The sequence below is a fragment of the Ambystoma mexicanum genome, chromosome 1p (genome assembly GCF_040938575.1).
Source record: "Ambystoma mexicanum isolate Mex_15411 chromosome 1p, UKY_AmexF1_1, whole genome shotgun sequence".
Classification (NCBI taxonomy): Eukaryota; Metazoa; Chordata; class Amphibia; order Caudata; family Ambystomatidae; genus Ambystoma; species Ambystoma mexicanum.
This window is the reverse complement of record NC_090921.1, coordinates 1,307,586,289-1,307,608,620: the sequence shown is the minus strand read 5'-3', so window position 1 is coordinate 1,307,608,620 and position 22,332 is coordinate 1,307,586,289. Positions and strand designations below refer to the sequence as shown.

The 22,332-nt window shown below is 47.8% G+C and overlaps 1 protein-coding gene across 2 annotated transcripts in view; it reads right to left on the bottom strand.

Moving 5' to 3' along the window:
- Positions 1-22,332, bottom strand: part of LOC138453396 (otogelin-like protein) — a 132,997-nt gene that overhangs the window by 96,168 nt on the left and 14,497 nt on the right. Inside the window, exons 5-7 of one of the 2 annotated variants that reach the window (XM_069606197.1) lie at positions 3,619-3,639; positions 3,490-3,570; positions 2,430-3,113 (exon numbers count right to left, since the gene is read on the bottom strand). The exons of the other annotated variant lie outside the window; for it this stretch is intronic. Of the exons in view, the coding sequence (XP_069462298.1) occupies positions 2,430-3,113; positions 3,490-3,570; positions 3,619-3,639 (786 nt within the window). The remainder of the gene's footprint in view (positions 1-2,429; positions 3,114-3,489; positions 3,571-3,618; positions 3,640-22,332) is intronic. 2 annotated transcript variants of the gene reach the window in all.

Here is a 22,332-nt window from a genome sequence, read left to right as displayed (position 1 = left end):
GCACAACAACATTTGAAGGATGACCTCCAGGTGTACTCCCCTGCCAGGAATCATTCAGTGGTTTCTTTAGATCCCCTGGTATAGTCTCCTGCCAGGTATCTTTTCACAATGTCTTTTCATTTCATATATTTTTAATGGATTACCTGGTTTACTCCCCTGCCAGGAATCCACTTCTGGGATTTTCAGATCCCCTGGTATGTTTCTCTGCTGGGTATCTTTCCCTCAAAGACTCACTGCCCAATATGCTCTTTTCACCAGGGCTTCTAACAGTGTTCTCTCTCTTTTCTAGTATAGCACAGTTGTATTCCTTCACTTTCTATGCTTCATTGGCTTTAGGTACTACTTGTTCCAATGTTCCACATATTAACATCTCGTGTATGGAGACTTGTTTGAGTTCTGTTTTTTAACTACTTCATTAATGTTCACCAGCTTGTAATAATATTATCTCCAACTTTCCCATATTGACTTTTCTCAATGAGGAGTTGTGTAAATTCTGTCTTTCTATTTTACTTGGTGAGTATTAAAAATAGGTTTTCAATTGTTCATTGCCTGTTGGCACTCCCTGGGGTGCCCCAACACCTCTGGGCAGACTCACTGGTGTCTGATGATGTGTTTCGGACCCACGTCACGTTGCTGCGGCAAAGTTTACACTCTCGGAAAGCGTCTCCCGCTTTGCAGACTGTCTCTCAGCTCTCTCGCCGGTTCTTCATTCACCTGCCAGTGAAACAGCTGCTGTTTGACACAGCCGTGTTCGAGACAGCTTGGATGCCGGCCCCTCAGCGGTCTGCCCACAGCACCTGCTGTGCTTCTCCTGGCCTCGCGCCTCTCCGGTACATTATGGATGTAAGCGGTAGCCTGGAAGAACTTGCCTCCTTCAGCCCAGTCCTCTCCTGTGCGTCTGCTTTCACCTTCGGTTCTGCCTCCCTCTTCACTCGCTCTGCCTCTCTCTTCTCCGACTTCCAATTGAAGGTGTACACCATTTTTAAATGTCCTGTGCAGCTGATTATCATTGAAAAACTAGTCTGCATGTTCAGCTTGGTGTCAACTTCAAACCACATTAACTCCTTCTTCCTCTTCCTCGTCTCAGTACTTGGGGCTTTATGGGAGTTGGAGTCCATAGGATTTATAGGCCTTTCAAAGTTACTTTGTTTTGAATTTATGTTTAGAACAGAAACACCAGAGACAGGAGAGGTTAGATGTGTATATGAGGTATGAATAATATTCTGCTAAGACTGTTTTTGCTGCAGGGGGTTTTGGGATTTTACAATGAGATGTATTTGTAAAGTGACAACAAGCCCTCAAGAATTCAGGAATTCTCCTCTGGAGAGGGACAATTACTGCATCTCCCCTGATGAGGTCACCACATTTCCATGACAGTGTCCCCTATCATGTGATCCTCACTCATAATACCACCCCCAGGGTCAGGATCAGGTAGTGGCTGCCGCCTCCTGGCCATACGAGAGGAGATCTTTGGCTGGGGATTAGTGATGATTCCACGGAATTCATCACAGTGTGATCTATCCGCCCAATAGGGATCTGACTACCTGTGATGTAAAGTGGACAGGCCACTCCCAATGAGGGCGTGGCTGCCTGTGAAGTACGTGGCTGACTGCCGACCATGAAGCGGATGTTGGGCTGTGCTTGGAGTAGAGGGTTGCCTGCCTGTGAAATAGGGGGCCGGCAGCTTATGAGTCAGAGGATCACAGGTTGCTTATGTTGATTCATTTTCTTTATTTGGGTTGCACAGTTAACCTATTTCTGCACATTACACATTCTGGGCGTTGGTGTTTAGTGAAATAATATATCTTTGATATGCAAATCACCAATTACCACAAAAACTAAATCAGCCACTCCAGTGAGGAGATTCCAGCCATGAAAAAGAAACACAGTGCCTGATTTAACCGATTTTACACTCAAGGTCCAGAGAGTCATGCCTTGTCGTGTTGTCCTTGTTACTAAATGTGAAGAATGTATCTGTGTGTTACAGATACTCATTTGTGAACATTGTCCTTCCACCCGGAAGTGCACCTCAAGAGGATAAAACAATGACACAAGAGTAAGATGTCTCGGTATCTCCAAATGGGCACTGGGACATACCTATGTTAACAATGGGTGGCAGCAACATGGGTACTGCCATGCTCCTGGTATCTGTGAAAGTTCCCATGAGCAGCAGGGTTTAGTAAATATCACGTGCATTGATCTAGTTTTAGGCAATGCACCCAGGAGAATCAAATATCACAGCAATTTCCAGCACAAACACATTGCAACTGTTAATGGCTACTTCATTTCTCCATATCAATCATTGACATCTCTCATGAGACTCACCATGTTGGGCATAGCCTCCTCCTGTAAGATGGCGTTCCCACATGATGTCCCCCCTCCCCTCTGCTCTCCTTGATGTTAGCTGGCCTCATTTTCTAATTCCTTACCTCTATTTTCTCCATCGTACTCTGAGTCAGACGTTCCGTGTGACTTGTCGTTTTCCTTTGATTCATCACTCTCTGAGTCAGACTTCCCGTGTGACTTGTCGTTTTCCTTTGATTCATCACTCTCTGAGTCAGACTTCCCGTGTGACTTGTGGTTTTCCTTTGATTCATCACTCTCCGAGTCAGACTTCCCGTGTGACTTGTGGTTTTCCTTTGATTCATCACTCTCCGAGTTAGACTTCCCGTGTGACTTGTGGTTTTCCTTTGATTCATCACTCTCTGAGCCAGACTTCCCGTGTGACTTGTGGTTTTCCTTTGATTCATCACTCTCCGAGTCAGACTTCCCGTGTGACTTGTGGTTTTCCTTTGATTCATCACTCTCCGAGTTAGACTTCCCGTGTGACTTGTGGTTTTCCTTTGATTCATCACTCTCTGAGCCAGACTTCCCGTGTGACTTGTGGTTTTCCTTTGATTCATTGCCTTCTGAGTTAGACTTCCCGTGTGACCCATGGTTTTTCTTTGATTCATTGGCCTTTGAGTCAGGCTTCCCGTGTGACTTGTGGTCCTTTGATTCATCCTCCTCCGAGTCAGGCTTCCTGTGTGACTTGTCGTCTTCCCCTGATTCATCGTCACCATCTCTATTGCCCTTAGCAGACATTTTTCTCATTATGTCCACCTTCAACAGCTCTAAAGATAAGAAGAGGGTGAATGAATTATGACATTGCGTTGTCTCATCCTATTCGAAGAGCCTCTTCCAGACCTCCATGTGTGAGTATAGCAATGGGAGATCCGCAGAAGGCATTCTACAGAGGCGATTGACCTATAGGCAAGTTATTGAGTTTTCTCAACGTGCCAGTGTCTGAAAAGGCCATTTAGTTGGAAGCAGAGTCAACCATGTGTTGGGTACTTGCCTGTCATGTGACTGATTCAGTTCCCACGGCATACTGCTTTCAGTTCTATTGGCCTTTTCGACAGTGGCATCCTGTGGATAAACCTCTTGTTTTGCCTATGGGTCAATCGCCCTGAAATGGCGCCTTTATTTAGTCTAGTTGCACGGTCTCACCTTGCATTATCCTCTTTTGCATGTTGGCATCTGAATCGGGTATCGTCCCAGCTGGTGCTTGCATTTGATTAGCTGAGTAACTTTTTATGGTTTTTGAGTGGAGTCGCTGAGTGTTCCCTGCTCCTGCACCTTGGCCTGTTTTCTTCTTACCTGTAAAACAAAAGTTGTGTGTGAAAGCCTTTATGTTAGAAGGACTTGAGATGGGCCATGTCTTTAGATAAGTGCAAGACTGACAGTATTTGTGAGGAATTCGAACGTCGGCACAGTGGGTGTGCGCTCACCTGGGCTTTTTCGAAATTTTATATGAAATTGAAAGATGGTAGATCAACCTCTGGAAAATTAGTGGGGCTAATTTGCACACATTTTTCTATGCTCACTGCACGACATAGACCTGTGTCCTCTGGGTGGACACAGCCTACAGGTCCAGTCCTCTCTGTCACATTTAGTTGGAATGTGACACCCAGGAGTACATAAAGGCATCTTAAAAGGGGAAGGGCAAAACCATTCTCCTGCCATGGCCAGCCTAATTAAATAAAAAAGGCTCCATGGATCCGCCCTATCCTTTGTTGGCCCCGCTGGTGGCAGTGACGCATACTGATGAGAATTAATTTCAGAGGCCCACGAGAGGCCTGCTCACAGGGCTAACAAAAGACAGGAAACCTCAACACCTTGGATATGTATCTGTGTCAACCTGAAGCCAGCTCCCGCCTCTTAGTATCAATGACAGTGAGCTGCCATGTCTGGTACATGTGTTTACAGTAGGAAACCCCTGCAGGGGCACCCCATTTAGAGGTAAGGAGTATGTGATTTGATGGAGACAGAAAGTCTGTTCTCACCACAACTTCAAGGGAGATCTGCCTTTAATCAGGAACCACAGAGAGCTAAACTAACCAGAGAGACCCTTTGATCCACAACAGACAGAAAGGTGGGTGGGATTTAGTAGTACATGTTTTCACCCCTTTACCTTTCCTGTTGCAAAGCACTCTGGTTATGACCTCACACATAAACAAGATTGTTTGTGGGGACCCAGGATTGGTTCATTAAGGTAGGCTTAGCCTACACCAATCACTGGGGCCCCTTTGGTTTAAAAGAGGGTTGAGTCTGTTTTTTGGCAGATCATCTGGAGGCTTTGCAAGGATTAACAAGAAGAACTAATTTGGACCCTGGCTGACGGTACAGTCTGCCTTACAGCTTCTGCCAGTGAAGGAAGGCCAGGATTCCCAAGAGGGAAGCAACAACCCCCCCTCCAAACATCACCCAAGGAATAGAGGGAGATACTGAATTCAGAGGACCCTCCAAGGAGCGCCAGAACTACTACCCAGCCAGCACACAGTGTGCCCTGCTAGGCTCTGCAGCAAGCTTCCTAGGTGGGAAGCGCCACAGAGTCTCTGAACAAAACCAAGGACAAGGCTGCTGCCTGCATCACTCTCCTCAGCTTTGGACCGTCTGCCTTAAAGGGTGACACAAGTCCAGTGAAGAGGCTAGGAGGAGTGCATCAACAAGCATCAACCAGTGTCCGCCTGAAAGGTCATTTTCGAGGCAGTCAAGCCTGTGGAGCTGCAACCGACTGCACCGCTGACAGTTGTCATGCCGCAGTCACTCACACCATCCGAAATGACTCGACCAGTGCTTCAGATCCACCAACCAGCACTGAGACAATGGTTCCTGAACCACCATCCGTCTAGCCGTGCTCGCCGAACTGAGTGCCAGCATCTGGCTCCCATCTTGAACTGTGTTGTAGAAGCTGCAAAGTGCCCTGAAGCCAACTCAGCCCTGTCGAGCACCAAGACCTTCTACAAGCACGGGGAATATTGTGGTTCTGTCCCACTGGTCCTTCTCTGAAGGCACCTAGTGACATTTTATGACTCATTGCTCCCTTTGTGCTGAAATCAAGTATCCTTGAACTATTTGTGATTAATTACTTTACCGACTACCCTACTGTCAGTATCCTGAGTGCATCCCCTTTCCTTCTGGAAACTGTCTGTCCTCTGCATTCCTTTACAGGGTGGGTTGTACTTTGTAGTGTGCTAGAACTATCTGTTGAATAATAATAAAGTAGATATGATTATACAACCTTGACTGGAAAATCCCTTTGATCATTGGTTAATAATTTTATTTTCGCTGTGTTGCAACTAACCAACGATCCATGACCATGCAGAGGTAAGCCTGCCTTTCCGTCCACGTTACCAAATATGGACAAAGAGGTTTATAATTGACTTGTGTTTCCAATCTGTTTGGATCCCTTCTGATGTACTAGAGGTGTGGGGCTGATTGATGGTTTAGAAACTGATATTCATCCCTGGACCAAAGGTGCCCCAGAAGTTGATTTGTCACAGTATGTCTTAACGTTAGACTAAAGGTCATTTTTTAAGTGTCTTTTAACACAAATCAAATCAACTGAAAAAACAGGAGGATGTAGGATCTAAAAATCAAAACAAAAAGCAAAATAGTGGGGTTTGCTCGTTTAGTTGAAAACATAAATAAAGATCCTTGATAACCGTTCCATGTCTACTGAGGCATAGGCCATTGCCGTCTACCCGTAGGTGTGAAGACAAGGACCTCTGGTGTTTGGAACTGCATGGCGGCAGTATAATAAAATAAGTGATTGGTTGGGCATGGATGGCAGACTGGGGTACCCAAGGGTAAATATTGAGAGCCTGGAGGGGTATGCAGAGGTGAAAGGGTAAGTTAAGAACCGAGGGATAGGAAGCAGGGATCGCAGCAGGACCTGCTGTGAGTACAGAGTGGCGGGGAGCCGAAGAATCGTGCAATCAACAGCAGAGACAAAAGGGCATGCTGAGTTGTGAGGGGAGGAAGAAGCAAGTAAATATGGACAGCAATGTGGGGAGTGGAGGGAGAGCATCAACAGCTGACGTAAAAGAGGAGAAGGGGAAGCTGGCAGAGCAGAAGCTGTGGGCGGAGGGAAGCAAAGAACGAGCAATCCAGTTTTTAAAAAGGTATTTTTTATTGGACATTTGTATGACGCCTATACACATGTGTTTCCAGGCACCACAAGACAAGAAGGGGTGGGGGGGGCGCATGGGATATCATAAGTAAACAACACGAATAAAGAAACAGTTATATTGGCCTTGTGACAATCCTACCATGCAAGTTCATGACAAGGTGATAAGTCCAAGGGGATTGGGACGTAGAGGGAGAAGTGCTATTCAGGCCAAGGTGGCTAGTGCCAGGGGAAAGAGGGAGGGTAGTTGCAGTGGACTGGAGGACTGGGCTGGAATAGTCCGGGAAAGGGAGCCAGAGGGCAAGTGCTGGCAAAGGATGCTGGGGGGATTGGTAGGATGTGGTTTGGTCCCTGTATGACTCTGAAGGGACCAGGCCCCAGTAACAGCAGCAGGAGGAGAGTTTAGCATGGGAGGGGGAGAAGGAAGGAAGAGGAGAAAAGGGGGTCTTGAGAGGTTTCCTGGAACTTAAGAAGATCTGGCTCAAGTCTGAGGGGTGGGGGAGGCTGTTCTGGAGGGAGGATCCAGCCGAGGAGAGGGATCTACCTCCCACTCTCTGCTTGGAGTAATGATTGACTTGTAGACAATTGGAGCGAGAATACCGACGGATTCTGGTTGGGCAAGCTGGATGTAGAGAGGTCCCAGGCCCCAGACAGCCTTGGGGGTGAGGCAAAGGGTTTTGAATCTGATCCTTGCCGTCACTGGGAGCCAGTGGAGTGGATTTAGGGCTGGAGAGATGCAGTCCCTTGGCTTGAGGCCAAGGATAAGTCTTGCAGTCCAATTCTGGATTAGTTGGAGGGGGCGAAGAGAGGATAGAGGATGTTTGAGGAAGCGGCTGTTACAGTAGTCAAGCCTAGCGAGAAACAGAACTTTTGACACATTAAGCTTCTGGAGGAGGTGAGGAAAGGTAGAATGCACTTGAGGAGATGAAGCTGAAAATGTTACTTCTTAGCAAGGTCTGTGATGTTTGGAGAGAAGGAAAGAGAGGAGTCAAAGATGATCTCAAGGTTTTTTGCCTCACAAGTGGGTGAGGAGAGGGGACCCCAGGAGTCTAGCCAAAGTGTGTGGGGAAAGCTAGGAGCAGGCTCCCCAATGAGAAGGATCTCCGTCTTGCTGGCATTGAGGCAGAGATTGGCAGAGCACCATGCCTTAATAGCAGTCAGGTATAAGGCATGAAGAGGAGGAGGCAGAGGAGGTAGGGGAAGGCAGCTGGAAAGAGAGCTGTGTGTCATCTGCGTAACACTGGAAGTGAGGAGAGTAGGTGGAGATCAGGTGGGCCAGAAGGGCCAGGTAGATGTTAAAGAGCCCTGAGGGATGCCACAGGTAGAGAGTGAGGTGGAGGAGAGTAAATTCCCCATTTGAACTTGGGAGGATCTGTTAGAGAGGAAAGAGGTAAGCCACGCCAGTGCCCTATCCATGATGCCTGGGGTATCACAGAGACGGTTCATGAGGGTGGAGTGGTTGACAGTGTCAAAAGCAGAGGAGAGATCAAGGAGCATCAGAACAGTAGGAGAGTTAGAGTCCAGATTAGAGAGACGGTATTCTTGGGTATTCAGGAGAGCAGTTTCAGTACCTCTGGCTGCCCTGAAATGGGAATGGGGGTCATGGAGGAAGCCAGCCATTTCAGTGTGGAGGGTGGTTGGGAGATGAACAGATTCTCTGTGAGTTTAAGGGGTTGAGGGAAAGAGCCTGTGACAAAAGAGTGATTGCAGAGGTCAGCCAGGGCAGGGGTGAGAGTGTTGATGTTCTCATTGATGCTTCTGGAGGAGCAGGGTAGCACCTCTTTACAGGAGACTTTCATAGAGCGGACATCTCTAGAGATCTCATCTGGTAAAATGGAAGAGAGGGAGGAGAGTATGTGGGGGCAGAAGGGGGCCCAAAGAGGTAAAATCAGGAGGGACGTGGAAGGAAGGGGCAGATCACAGACAAGATGTCAAGATTTTTTAAAGAAAAGTGGGAGGCCAGTGCGTAACATAAGGCATGGGAGGGAGGAGGAGAAGAGGAGACTGTGGTAGGATTGGCGAGTTCCTTGCAGATTTTAAAGAGTTCAGCAATGTAGTTTGTGGCTCCAGTGAAGCGAACCTGGACATGAGCTCTTTTCTTGGAGCATATAGAGGAGCACCTATAACAAGGTGCATCTGGCCGCTATCTCCTGCTACAGCAGGTCACCAGGAAGATCTTCTCTTTGGGCCCACCGTCTCATCAAGGAGTTTCTCAAAGTACTGGTTTGATATTTCCCGCCGGTGAAGGCTCCTGCCCTGGGGTGGGATCTCAACATGGTGCTGACGAGCATCATGGGGGCCCCCTTCGAGTCTATGCATCAGGCTCCTCTCAAGTTCCTCTCATGGAAAATGGCGTTCCTGGTGGTCATCACCTCTGCCAGGAGGGTGGGTAAGATCCAGGCACTATCCTGCAAACAGCCATATCGGACATCCCATGAATCGAGGGTGGTGCTGCGGGCGCTCCCCTTCTTCATGCTGAAGGTTCTGTCAGAATTCCACCTCAACAAGCCTTTGGTGTTACCTGTGTTTTTTCCGAAGCCTTCGTCACCGGCTGAAAGAGCTTTGCACTCTCTGGACATTGCTCGTGCTTTGAAGTTCTATGTGGCACACACAAAGAGTTTTTGGAAGACTTCTCAACTGTTTGTGCACTTTGGTCCTGTGAACCATGGGAAGGCCTTGTCCAAGGCTTCCATCTCAAGGTCGCTCCTCTGCTGCATCACGCACTGTCATCGGTTGGTGAACCGACCTCTGCCCAGCCGTAGAAGAGCCTACTCCGCCAGAGCAATCGCTGCAATGATGGCGTTCCTGGCTGGTGTGCCCCTGCTGGACATCTGAAGGACTGCTACGTGTAGGTCCACGCACACCTTCACGAGATTCTACTGTGTCGACAGAGATTCCAGAGAGGAGTCCAGAGTTGACCAAGCAGTGCTATGCAACCTGTTTGCTTGAGGTGAGCCTGTTCCAGAGGTAAGAGTAATTGCTTATGTAGAGCCTTGCCACTTTCCGTGGTTGTGTAATGTATTGTTATGTAGTCTTAATTCATGAGCATGTGAATCCATGCCAAACCCCATTCTGGAGAAGGAACAAGTTACTTACCTGTAACTATTGTTCTCCATCATTGGTCTGGCATGGATTCACATGCGAACCCTCCTTCCTACCCCTCTGCGGCTCTTCTTGGTCATACTGCCACTTTATGTGCATACCAAATCTGAAGATGGCTCCCACATAAGGGGCATAAGGAGAGGACTGTCATTGGCTGGGGGCAGTATGACCCAGAGAACAGTGATTGGATTAGAGGAGGTTTATAAGCGAAAGTGAAACTGTTTCTTTTACCAAGGTTTCCCGGCCTGATGACAGGGAATATTCATGGGCATGTGAATCCATGCCAGACCCATGCTGGAACGCTTGATAAATTGAGAGGTTTGAATGAGGAAACCCCCTCCTATAATTTTTTACATTGACCTTTGGATACCCCCCAAAATGTATCCTACATTTTGGCGTGTGATTTTCCGTGGACTTTTCTGATGCTTAGCCCGATCCATGTGGTCACTCCTTTCCCGTGTTATTGACTATGACTGCACTGCACTTACAGCAGCCCCGTAGCAGTAATAGCTCCAACACACCCAGGCAGCCACCATACAGACCAGACGGTTTTCCGTCTGCAATGCGCATTATTTTTTGACGTTGTTTTTAGCGGCCTGGCCCGCTTGACCGCTGCGCTACCATCAGAAGCAGGGTGTTATTCCCCCTTCTGGCCACCACCACTACAATGGCGCACTTTTTCCGGCGCCTGGACTGCATACCCAGTCTCGAATTACGCCAGTAACGTGGCTGCTCAGGCGCACGCCACACAACTCGATGATCTTTCATCTATACGATTGCATATCGAGTTCGCTTAACTCCATCAGGGCTGCATTACTATATCTTGGACATCATTACCGTGAGGACCTTTCAGCCTCGCACGGCTTAACTGGTGAGACTGCGGATACTTTATGACGATGACACGCGCTGCTTTTCATCCCGGTTTACCCACATGACAGCCCTGCTGTGCTTATCGGAGTTTCTCTTCTCTCATGGGATTCGGGGGAGTATGAATGATTAGAGGCCAAACTTGCTCTTGTTGCTCCCTGTAGTCCCCAGCCCACACCCTTGTTGTGGTCCGCATACAGTGAGCGCTTTGCCTTAATGCATTATATTTGGCATTTGTTTTCTTGACCCTTAGATGCACATATCCAAGACGAGTAACGAACGATCCATCTGATACGTGCACACAAGAATACACGCTACTTTTCAATGACCAGCATCAACCACGGCTTCAGGTCAGCCTCTTCTTTTAGTACTTTTACTGTCTATCCACTGTCTACCACGTAGGCTTTAGAGACATGATGTGAGAGAACTTGACATATTTTTCGGGTTCTACTCAAGTGCCTTCAAGCTAGTTGACACCATAATACTCCAATTCAGCCTAGCCTAGATTTGTCTCCAGGCACTTCTTCTATTACTCCATCTGAGGTAAATTTACCCTCCATGGTGTGGGGCACATTACCCAGATCCGGTGATGTTATTACACCGCATTATGTTTCTCAGCTTGTTTCTATCAATAAGCCTTGGTCTATATATACTATCTGTTCCTCTGACTCAATTTAACTATACACAGACTTAAGCACTTTTTATTTTTTGGATTATGGGCACACACTTCTGCCAGAAGCACTACTCTCTAGAACTTGACTTTTTTCTGGCTTTGGGTGTTAATCTCCGCTTGTCTTCCCTATCCTTAGCGGAGGTATTGATCACTTTTGTTCACGACTTGAGTTTCTCTTTTTTCACATTTATTTCCGACAGGAATTGAAATGTTTTTAATCTTTCATTAGCCATCTACGGGTGGCTTTTTAACTTGAATTTTTTTGCCCTTTCCCTTTACCCTTTTCTGTTTTTTTTCATAGGGGTTAAAAACCGTATACATCTGACTTTTGGTCCTGAGGAAGGCGTTTCCTGTTTAGACCTCTACGCCGAAACGTATTTGACCACACCTGACTGACCTCTTTGGCTGACAGCGGTGGCCACTGTGCCTATATGCATTAGGCCAGTTCACACATACGTAGACCTGAGCAGTACTGTAAGAAGCGGTTGGCAAGTGTGAATGTGTAAACCAAGCTTACACTAGCCATATATCTCCATACCCCACTAGGAATTATAATTGTCTCTTTCGTTCCTTGATTTCCCTTGGAATGTACACATGTGGACTCCCATAAATAAAACAGGGTGAAAACTCAATAACTTTATAATATTTTTCTGCCTATAAGGATAGAATTCATGTCCTGTGATATTTAGAATCGTTTTGTTTAAATGTAAAGTCTTTTTTTCAGTGGTTTGTCCTTTTGAATTGTTTAATTTTTTGTATATTTTCTTTACTTTACCTGTTTCCAATTATTATTGTTTTTTTACGGTACATGATTTACTCTGATGCCGTTAACATGATTATAATATGTTATGTATTTAAAATTGAACCTGCTTCCAGATAATATTTTGTTAAATGACATTGAGGCTCATGCACAAAAGATTGTTTTATGTTTTTCATTAAAATAACGAGAAATACTAACTTTTGTATGATCAAGATTCTGCATTGTGTCAAATGTATATCTTCAAAGCAATGATCTTCTGATAACATTAATGACATAATGATATGCAAAGAAGAGGTTAAACACACATAACTTAGGAGCAATAGATTTAGTCTGTGGTAATCCTTGCTTAAAACAGTTTAACACACAAACTGAGGTTAGAGAAAATAAGGTGAGCATCGGTAATGGATATACCGCATCACCATTACTTTATACCCTGTGGGGACACAATTTTGTGATTTTTGTTAGACCCATGCTGGAGAACAAACGTTACAGCTAAGTAACTTGTTCCTTTCTTTGTTCAAAGCTACAGCCCTCTCTCCCTCCTAAGATAAGCCTGGCTGCTCTGTCATTGCTACCAACATTCTCAGGTGGAGTTTCCCGTGTCTGGGAAAGTGTTAGGGAGAATTCTAATTTCTGTGCTAATTCCCTTCAACCTTAGAGACCCCAAGCTCTTTTGCTGGACTTTATGACTTAATTTTAACCCTGGAGTGATTGAGCCTTTTTTCTCTCATGTGTTTTGACCTGATTTGGATTATGTATTTCTTTTGTTTTGACAAAATCTCTAGGCATCTACTTTTTGTATGGTGACACACAGCACCGTCAGTGCAATGTCATAGAGGGGTCCTTTAGATTTCTCATACAGTTTAAATACCTTTTTTTGTGTGAACTACTGTTCCCAAGAATAGAAAAGTGTTCGACTTTACTTACCCTTTCTCTTTGTGGGTCCAGCACACACCATTGTATGTGGAGTGCTTCGTGGTTACTTAGTAGCCCCTTATCCTACCTACTCATGTTTTTTAGGACTTTCTCTGGCAATTACAGGTGAGTGCTAGCAGACCCCATAGCCCTCTGGAACATTGTGAGGCCATCCCTTGGCTTGGACTGTAATTTTGTATATCTGAGCACCGTCCGCGCTCTGTTTGTCCGTGCCCCTGTCCCTCCTTCCAACCTCTGCATATCCCCTACCTTCCACCTGCATTCCATCCCTCCCACCTCCCCTAATTGGCTGCTACTGTGGCACCTCTTAGGCTTGCCTGATTGGTGGGAGACAACCATCCAGGGCAGCCCCTTGCCTGTGCAGCCCCTGCGGTGAAGGATCCCCAGGCAAAGGACAGCAGCTCCTGAAGAAGCAGCTCCAGACCATGTTGGCCTGTGTTAGCCTGTGGTGCCTTTAGCCATCAACCAGCACCGTCCGATAAGGTAAGAGGCCAGCACCTGCTGCTCTTCTGTAAACTGTAAAACTCATTGAAAATCATTATAACCCCTCCTGTTGAGCCTTATCGCTGTTAGATTCGACCCCTAACCAAAAACTGCCTTTGCGTAGTTTGCCCCCACATGTGACAGATAGCAGCCTCTCACATCTAGCCTGACTGTTGCAGACAACCTGATTGAGACAGACAGCCGCCTATCAGAATTGGCCTCTCTGTGCCAGCTAGAACTATCCAGGAGTTTTAAACTAAGGGCCTCATTACACGGATGGCGGTAATGGTTAACGGTCACCGTTAATGGTAACGGTGACCGTTAACCATTACCGCCTTACTACGAGGTCCCTTAGCGGGTTGGTGCTTTAACACCTGCTTTTTGCAGGCATTAAAAACCAACCCGCTAAGGGACCTTGGTGCTAATTACGGCACCGCAAAATTGCGGTGCCGTAATTAGCACCTTCCCCATTCCCATTATGCCCTATGGGGCAAAAATGGGAATGGGGAAGGGCAGTGGTGGAAGGGGGAATTACCACCCCGCCAACCTTGGAATGGGGCGGTAATTCCCCCTTCCACCAAGGCGGTGCCGGTATTTTACCGGCATGGACCAAGGTGCTAATAGCACCTTGGTCCATGTGCTAATACCGCCATCCGTGTAATGAGGCCCTTTGTCTCACTGATTACTACCTGCCTTTTGTGCTACTTTTACTACTGCTTTCCCCCCGTGTTAGGCCCTTTCTCCCTCTATCCAGATGTCTCAAATCTAGGTGCTGCTATTCAGGTGTTCCCAATCTAGTTGCTGTTATTGCATTAATGTAATTGCATTTACTGTTGTCCCCAATGTGTTAGGCCCTTTCTCCCTCTATTCCAGGTGTCCCAAACCTAGGTGCTGCTATTGCATTTACTGTTATTGCTTTTAATGTTGTCCCCTGTGTTAGGCCCGTTCTCCCCTAAGGATCATGCCAGCTCGCTATTAAACATTGTATTATGCGATGTGGGCCTTTTTAAGCTTTATATTTGCCATTGAAGGTTTAATAAAATTAACATTGTTTAACTGGTTTCTTCCTTCTGTGTGAAGTTTAGCATGTATGCCCATACATATACCTAACTGGGCATCTTGTTTTTTGCCCTCCTTATGGTGAGGCTGGACACGTGATACCGTGAGACCATACTGAGGACCATTTTTCTGTTTTTGCTTTTTTAGGTGTTCCTAAAAATTAGGGGGTGTTTTGGTCCTTAGTTTAATCCCCCTACCTCCCCTGTGTATTTTACCGTTCTCCCCTTATCCAGGTGTCCCAAAATTCTACGTGCTGCTATTGCATTATCGCTCAGTACACTTCCTGCCACCTTAGTCTTAGGTGCCTCCATCCAGATACCTTCCATCCTAGCCCTCTGGACGTGCAGCCACTCTCTGACCCCCACATCGCTCAGCTGCTGGACTGCTCCATCCCACAACCATGACTGACTTACCCTCTCTGATGGAGATACCACATCGAGAAAGACCGCCTCTCCACCCCCTCATACCTGCCCCTTCTTCACCATACCCACCGCCCATAATGCACCCCTCCCAGCGCATCCCCACCGTACTAGCGCCTACTCCTACTTTCAGGAACCCCCCTACATCCCACATCAGCTCACTGCCTCAGACCCCTGCACTCGAACACCGATACACTCTGACCCCCCTCGCACACCTCCCAATCATCATTCTGCCTCTAACTCTGAGATACGAGGAGCACTCTGGCACGCCAAATACCATGCCCCTTATACCCTCATCCCACACATTTCAACCCATCTCGCCCTCCCTTTGCCCCCATGCATCTATTGAGAATGACCCCCTACTTCCTGTCCATACACCCTGTGCAATCTCCAACTCACAAGCCAGAGGAACTCTCTGGCACGCCAAACATCCCGAGTCCCCGCCACTAGCGGGGCATCAGTGCACTCACTCAGGAAATCCCCACCAGACCAACCCCTCATCTCAGCCCTCCCGGCCCCTGCCAAACCCTCTTTGACACCTGCACTAGCAACCACCCACTCATGTAGAGCTCCACGTCACACCAACATTGTCAATCCTCCACCAACATGCACTCCATCCAAAAACCTCACATTAGTCCCACATTTCCCCACCACCAACACCTCTCCCTCGAAAACCCAGTGTCCTCCTGACAGCGCGGTCCCACGAGGACAACTGCACACCAAAAACCCAGCACAGCTCGGCGCCCCCCTACTTTGCCTGTGATACCCACTCATCCTACCTCCCACACACACCACCTTCTCTCCCACCCTCAGCTCCTACTCGACCCCTGCCCACAGACCTCCCCCTTCAACCGATTTCCCTTCTCACAAAGTAGTACATCTTGCCCTTTATAAAACCATCACGTCATCCTTTTTCCCCTCTGACTCTCCTATCCTCTCTCACACCCCTCTGGCAGCCAAACCCACAAAACGTGGAAAGAGTGACCAGCCCTCTCCCTCGACTCTCCATACCTCACCACTTCTTCATCGATCCAACCCCCATCTTTTCCTAGCCCTACCATCAGATCCTCCACTCCCTCTCTCACCATCTCCACCCCCTTGAACTTGACCTCTCACCCAGTAAACCTAAACCCCTAGCGCCCTCCAGACTCGAACCACAAGCAACTTGCCTGATGCCTTGAAACACTTGTGTATAGGTGTGTTATAAATGCCATATCATATCATATCATATCATACCCCACACACCACACATGCACCACTCTCTCCCTCCCATGATCCTCCCCACCATGTCTCTCGCATACATAGCATAGCCCACCTACTGTTCCCACTCCCCATCGACCTATCCCACTCACCCCCCAAAGAGTATCTGCATCCTGAACCCCCGCTCAACCCCTCAGTCAGTCTCAACCACCCAGACTGATCCAACTACACCTCCCATCACAAAGGGCGCCTATGTTCACAGAGTACTCCCAGCCAGGAGCGTCAAGAAAATCACCTTGCCTATTTTCAATGTGAACTCCAGGCCGAGACACAGACACAGCATCTTTGACCTCCTATCCTCTGACAATCTTGACCTGATTTCTATCACTGAAACTAAGTTCTCAGGTGATTTTACACCAGTCGCGTACGAGGGCTTCGCCCCTGGCTACTCGCTTATCTCCCACAACAGACCTTCCAGAGGAGGCGCAGTGGCAATCCTGTACAAACCTCATTTCTCCATCTCACTCACTGAAACCCAGACATGAAATGCTAACTGTGAATCCCTTCTAGTACAACTCTGGCTACCATCAACACTCACTCACAGCTTCCTACTCATATACAGACCCCCTGGATAGGACAGACAGTTTGCAAACAATCTCTGTGACTCAATAGCAACCATTCAGGTAAATCACCCAACACTCACACTACTGAGAGATTTCAATATCTGGTTTGATGTACCCAGCAACTCCATCACCCAACCCCTGGTCTACAGTCTAGAGGCACTCAACCCCTCCTGGCATACCACAGGTCCAACCCACTCTGGTGGTCACACCCTTGATGCAATCTTCAGCTCCTATGAGCTTGTCTCTATATCTAGTCCCAAACTGCTTATCTTGACAGACCACTCTGCCATCTCTATCTCTATCCACATACCAGCCCATCGATGCATGGCTCTCCCTGCCCTCACATAAGATCACAAATGCTGGAACAAAGTCAAGGTACTCCCCGATCTAGCGGAAGCCCTGCTACTCTGTCTCCCAGCACCGCCGACCTCTGATAGACCCTTAACCATCGAATCATTTGACTCCTGGCTCAAATAATCACTAATTTCTCTCACCCCCTCATGCTGTGCAGCCTCTCGCAAAGGACCGTCCCCCAAATGGTTCACTCCCTACTTGAAGACTTTCAAACGTCAAAATAACTCTCTTGAGCGCAAATGGCGAACATCTAAAACCACTCTCATTAGATCTATGTTCGCCCACCACCATCGTAATTACAAATCTAAAATCCGAAAGGCAAAAAAGGCCTATTACAATAAACAAATTCTAAACTGTCACAGCAGCAGCAAAGAACTCCACAAGATCATCTCTCAATTTGTGAAACCCACCTGCACCTCTGCCCAAACCATGCCCACGCAAACGCTCTGCGACTCCCTGTCCACAGCACTTGACAGGATGGCAACCCTTAATACCAAACTCTCCACCCTCACCCCCTGCTCCACACCTACCCCTCCCGATTCCGTTGCACAAACGACCGCAATGCCAGCCTTCAACTCTTTCTACCCCATCTCGAGAGACGAGTTCCTAGATCTACTATCCGGCAGGAGACACTCCGGATCCCCCCTTGACCCCTGTCCCGCCTCTCTTCTGAAAGAAATATTCTCCTCTACTTGCACAACTTTCCAGAGGCCTTTAAAATAGCGCATTGCAAACCGCTTCTCAAAAAGGCAACCCTCGACTCTAAGAATTACAAGCCGATCTCCAACACCAGATTTCTCGCAAAACTCATTGACCGTGCTGCGTACTCTCAGTTCAACCACATCGTAGAATCCAACAAACTACTCGACCCCGCTCAATCAGGCTTCAGGCAGTGCCATGGAACAGAAACCACTCTGGTCTCGATCTGGGATGATCTCAAGGTCACAGCAGACTCAGAGGGTTGTGCAGAGCTGATTCTACTTGATCTGTCAGCAGACTTTAACACTGTTAACCATGCTATCCTCCCTGACCGTCTCCACTCCCTAGGAATCCGAGGCTCGGCACTCAAATTGATTGCCTCCTTCCTCAACAACAGGAAACACATCGCCTTCCTCCCCCCTTTTGTCTCAACCGCTCGCACCGTGAATACTGGATACCCCAAGGATTTTCCTCTCTGCTCTCCTTTTCAACCTCTAGCTGACCACTCTGCCTGGAATCATCTGCACGCACAACCTTACCTGCTACAACTATGCCGACGATACCGAAATTATCCAAAAGAAATCCCAAAACAAGCTCCAACCCAGATCCCAACCTTGAAGCCTGCCTCAGTGATATTGATTGATGGATGACAAGAAACCACCTCCTTCTGAACCCAGATAAAACTGAGATCACGGTGTGTGGCAATACTGCCCTTTCCCCGCAATCACTCCCATGGACCCGCTCCATTGGCACCTCCCAACCCCCTCCAAAATAGTCAAAAACCTTGGCTGCACTACGGACTCAGGCCTATCCCTCTACCGTCAGATCAATAATGTATCAAAATCCTGTCATTACCACCTCAAACTCCTAAGATGCATTTTCTTTTACCTCACTTATTCGAACAGACTATTATGTGCATTATGTCAAGACTGGACAATGCCAACTCCTTGTACCTGGGAGCACCACCATATCAATTTAACAAACTCCAAAGAGCCCAAAACGCTGCCCCCAAACTCCTTCTTGCTCTGGGACACAGGGATCACATCTCCCCCGATCTCAGCACCCTTCACTGGCTCCATGTTGGACGAAGGGCCACTTTCAAAACCCTATGCATTTCCCATCGAGCAGTGCACATGACCAGCCCAATGTCCTACAAGAGAATATTGAACTCTACCTCCCATCACACACCCTAAGATCAAGCACTGCCCTTTTACTAGTGATTCCAGCCTCCAATTCAGCCAGGATTGGAGGGTCCGCCTTCTCAACCTTGGCTCCAACTCTGTGGAACTCAATCCCTGAACACATTCGACACAACCAAGACTGCATGGCTTTCTGCAAAGCTCTAAAAACCTGTCTCTTTCCGTAAACCTGATTAGAGCCATCTATGGCCGCTGAAACCCAGGAACACCATGGACCACAACTTCAATGACATTACATTGCAATATAATTACAGCCTGCGGACAAATGTTCGAGGAGATACTGAGAAAAGAGACCACAGAAAGCAACTATTAAAGTCACCAAGATAGAATTAGGAAATGGATACCCTAGGTGGCAATCTTAGCGTCCTGCAGGCGTATGTAATTGCTGACTATCCGCTTCCTGAGTCTACCATTCAGGCCTAGCATCCTCTCGCTCCATCAAGCTGATAACACCCATTCGCTCGATACCTTGTCCCAACTACGTACCTGAGATACAATCCCTCCTTGGCGCTAGAACACCCAGACTCTACACTGCCTCTGTCCAGCCTGTTCTCTAGCGTTACTGTCTTGATGTTACTACGTTGGTGCAAAATAACTCCTGTCCTTTAACGAACTATCCTGCCTAGACCTACCCTGCAACCCACCATTAACGACAACCAGAGACTGGAAAAATTAACCCGATGTAACTACATTAGTGCAAGATAGCTCCTGCCCTATAACCAATTATCCTGCCTAATCCTATCCTGCAACCCACCATAAACCACAACCAGTGACCGGGAAAACGGGCCCCTAAAATGCATAGTGCTGAGCCTAAAAATGACCCTCTAACCGAGCAACCATATCTTACTCGGTTCCTAGCTGTGAATCTACCTCTGATTGCAGCTACCGCAAAACACGAGAATGTAAACCTGGAATAGTGGTCTCATAAGAAAAAAACATCCACTCCAGACACTCACCTCTCGTATCACTATGCTCATGCTCTACTTTACCCCAACACACAATAGAGCACAGCTATACCCCGTGATCAATTTCAGACTGGCTGCTCACATACAAACAATACTCCATGAACACCTCAACATCCTGCTAGAACACAGCTATACCCCATGAAAAAAATTGCATAGCTGTTCACATAAGCGTCCTACACAGGCCTAATGCTGCCAGAATGCAGTCTCGGAGACCAACCACCAGACTGCACACATTCAACTGATCTCTCAATACCACTGTTAGGATGCAGCTACCTTCAGGCAATTGCATCAGCTGCTTACATATTGGGCGCACCCAAACACCCTATGCTACCCTACTCCCTCGACTGACCTGGACTATGGTACCCAAGTGCGTTCAACCCACAAGCGCTTTGGTATATTATATATGGAGCACTATATAAATGCCAAATAAAATAACATATCAGATGGAAAGACGGCATTGCCTTTGGAGTAGGCGGTAGGCAAGTTTGTCAGGGGATGAGCTAGATGTCTGCCACTTCTGCTCTGCTGCTTTGCAATTTCCTTTCAAAGCCACTAAGTCAGAGTCATACCAAGAGTTGCATTTAGAGGCCGGCTTCATGTGAATCCTCATGACAGGGTCAAAGATGTCCAGGTCGTTACTGGTAGAGAGATGGAGGTTAGTTTGTACATAGTCAGGGGGATCGTCCAATGAAGGGCAAGTGGGAGGGATGGAGGGGGAAGCAAAGGCAGCGACTGACACATGCTTCATCGGTTGAATGATGGAGAAGGAGACTGTGCACAGCGGAGGTCAAGGAAGGAAGAAAGGAGAGAGAGTGGTCGGACTAGGAGTGAGGGGCAGTTAGGGGGTTGGAAAGAGGGATGCCTGAAGAGATGAGGGTTTCCAGGGTGTGCCCTGTACAGTGGGTTGGGCCAGAGAGGAGGATAGCAGGGAAGAGAGGTTGCGGAAGCAGTTGAACTACTGATGGAAAGAGGAGAGGTAGCGCGAAAGGTAGGGAAGAGGGGCGACTGCTGGGGGCAGCAGGAACTGACACGGGGAGAACCAGCCGAGAAAACGCCTTTGCAAAAAGAGGCGGAGAAGATAAAATGCACACAGCTGGGACGTACGAGGAGAGAGAGCGGTGAAGCAAGGAATTTAAAGTGGGAATGAGCTGCTCAGAGTGGTGGACGAGGGGGAATTTCTGATGGGAGAGAAGGGAGGAAAACAAGGAAAAGCCACAGAAGAGCAGGGAGTGCTGTGCCATGGAGGCAGAGGGGTGCTGGCAGGTGGTAAATGGGGATAGCCGAAACCACAAAGAGAGAGGGGGCAACGATGGGCAAGCAAGAAGAGGAATAACAGCTGAGGAGAGAGTGGGCCAGGCATGGGGAAAAAGAACATTATCAGACACTAGTTGCTGCGAGAGTGGGTAGGAGGAAAGCGGTCGTAGTTGTGCCTTTGGGTGGCACTAATGCTTTTATTTCCATGTCACGGCTGGTGCTTGGAGCTTGAGTGCAGGTTTGTGTGCCAGTGATACTCAACAGATTCCCAGCCAGGACAATCTATGCGAGGGGGGAGGAGGTGGCATGGGGGCGGGGGGCGAGGCTTTGCACATAACATCCTCTTCAATGTTGGTCTGGAACTAAGTTTCATGACTTATCCGACTGACCAGCAGCGGCGTGTTTGGCATTCCAGGTCCTATTCTCACTGTGTGCATTGCCCCTGGCTTCACCTTGTGGCCTGGACCGAGAATAAGAGGGGTGAGGTGACAGAAGTTACTTTCTCTGCACCCAGGGGGGCTGCGTTTGGACCTTCTTCATCTGGGGACTTGGACTGGTTCCTGAGGATGTGACAGAGACGTTGTCCTCTTTCACACTTGCTGGGGTTCACAGCATCTGTCCATGGGGATCCTGACTGGTTTCTGGTGCCTTTGCTTGTCAGCATGTCTTCATTCATTCGTGTGAAGGTCAGTAGAATTGCTGTGAAGGTGGTATATGCCTTGCCTAGTGGGTGCCTGTGCCACACTAGCACGCAGTCCGCTGGATGGATGCAGACTCTTGGACATGGCTTTTGATGGGCATCAGGGTGCAGATATTCATCTGCTGGTTCTCTGTCTACGTGTCTACTGGATGACGGGTGTGAAGGAATGGGGGAGGGGACGCGTTGCCCAGTAGAAAGTATGGCAGGCGTGGAGAGTGGATGAGTGTGTGGTCGATTGGTAGTTTCTCAGGAATCTTCAGAGTCTTCCAACATGCCTTCTCCCCGGGGATATTTTTTTCTTCAGCGGGACCATGGGCATCACCAGATTGGCAGTAATCTTGCTTTGTCCCCATCGGTGCTCTAAATCTTGAGGTCTGAATCCAGACAAATGTCTCGAGACTTCCCTCTGTGGTGGTTTCAATGCTACCAAATGCTTCCTATGTAGTTCTTTCTGGTTTTCCTTTCTGTTTCATGCTTTTTGGTGTAAGTGTATTCTTTGATATCATCTTTCTTCCAGGCCATGATGCCTCTCTGGGGGAGATTTGAGGGCTCTTTCACCTATAAACAAATCAAATCAAGGTGCCAGAA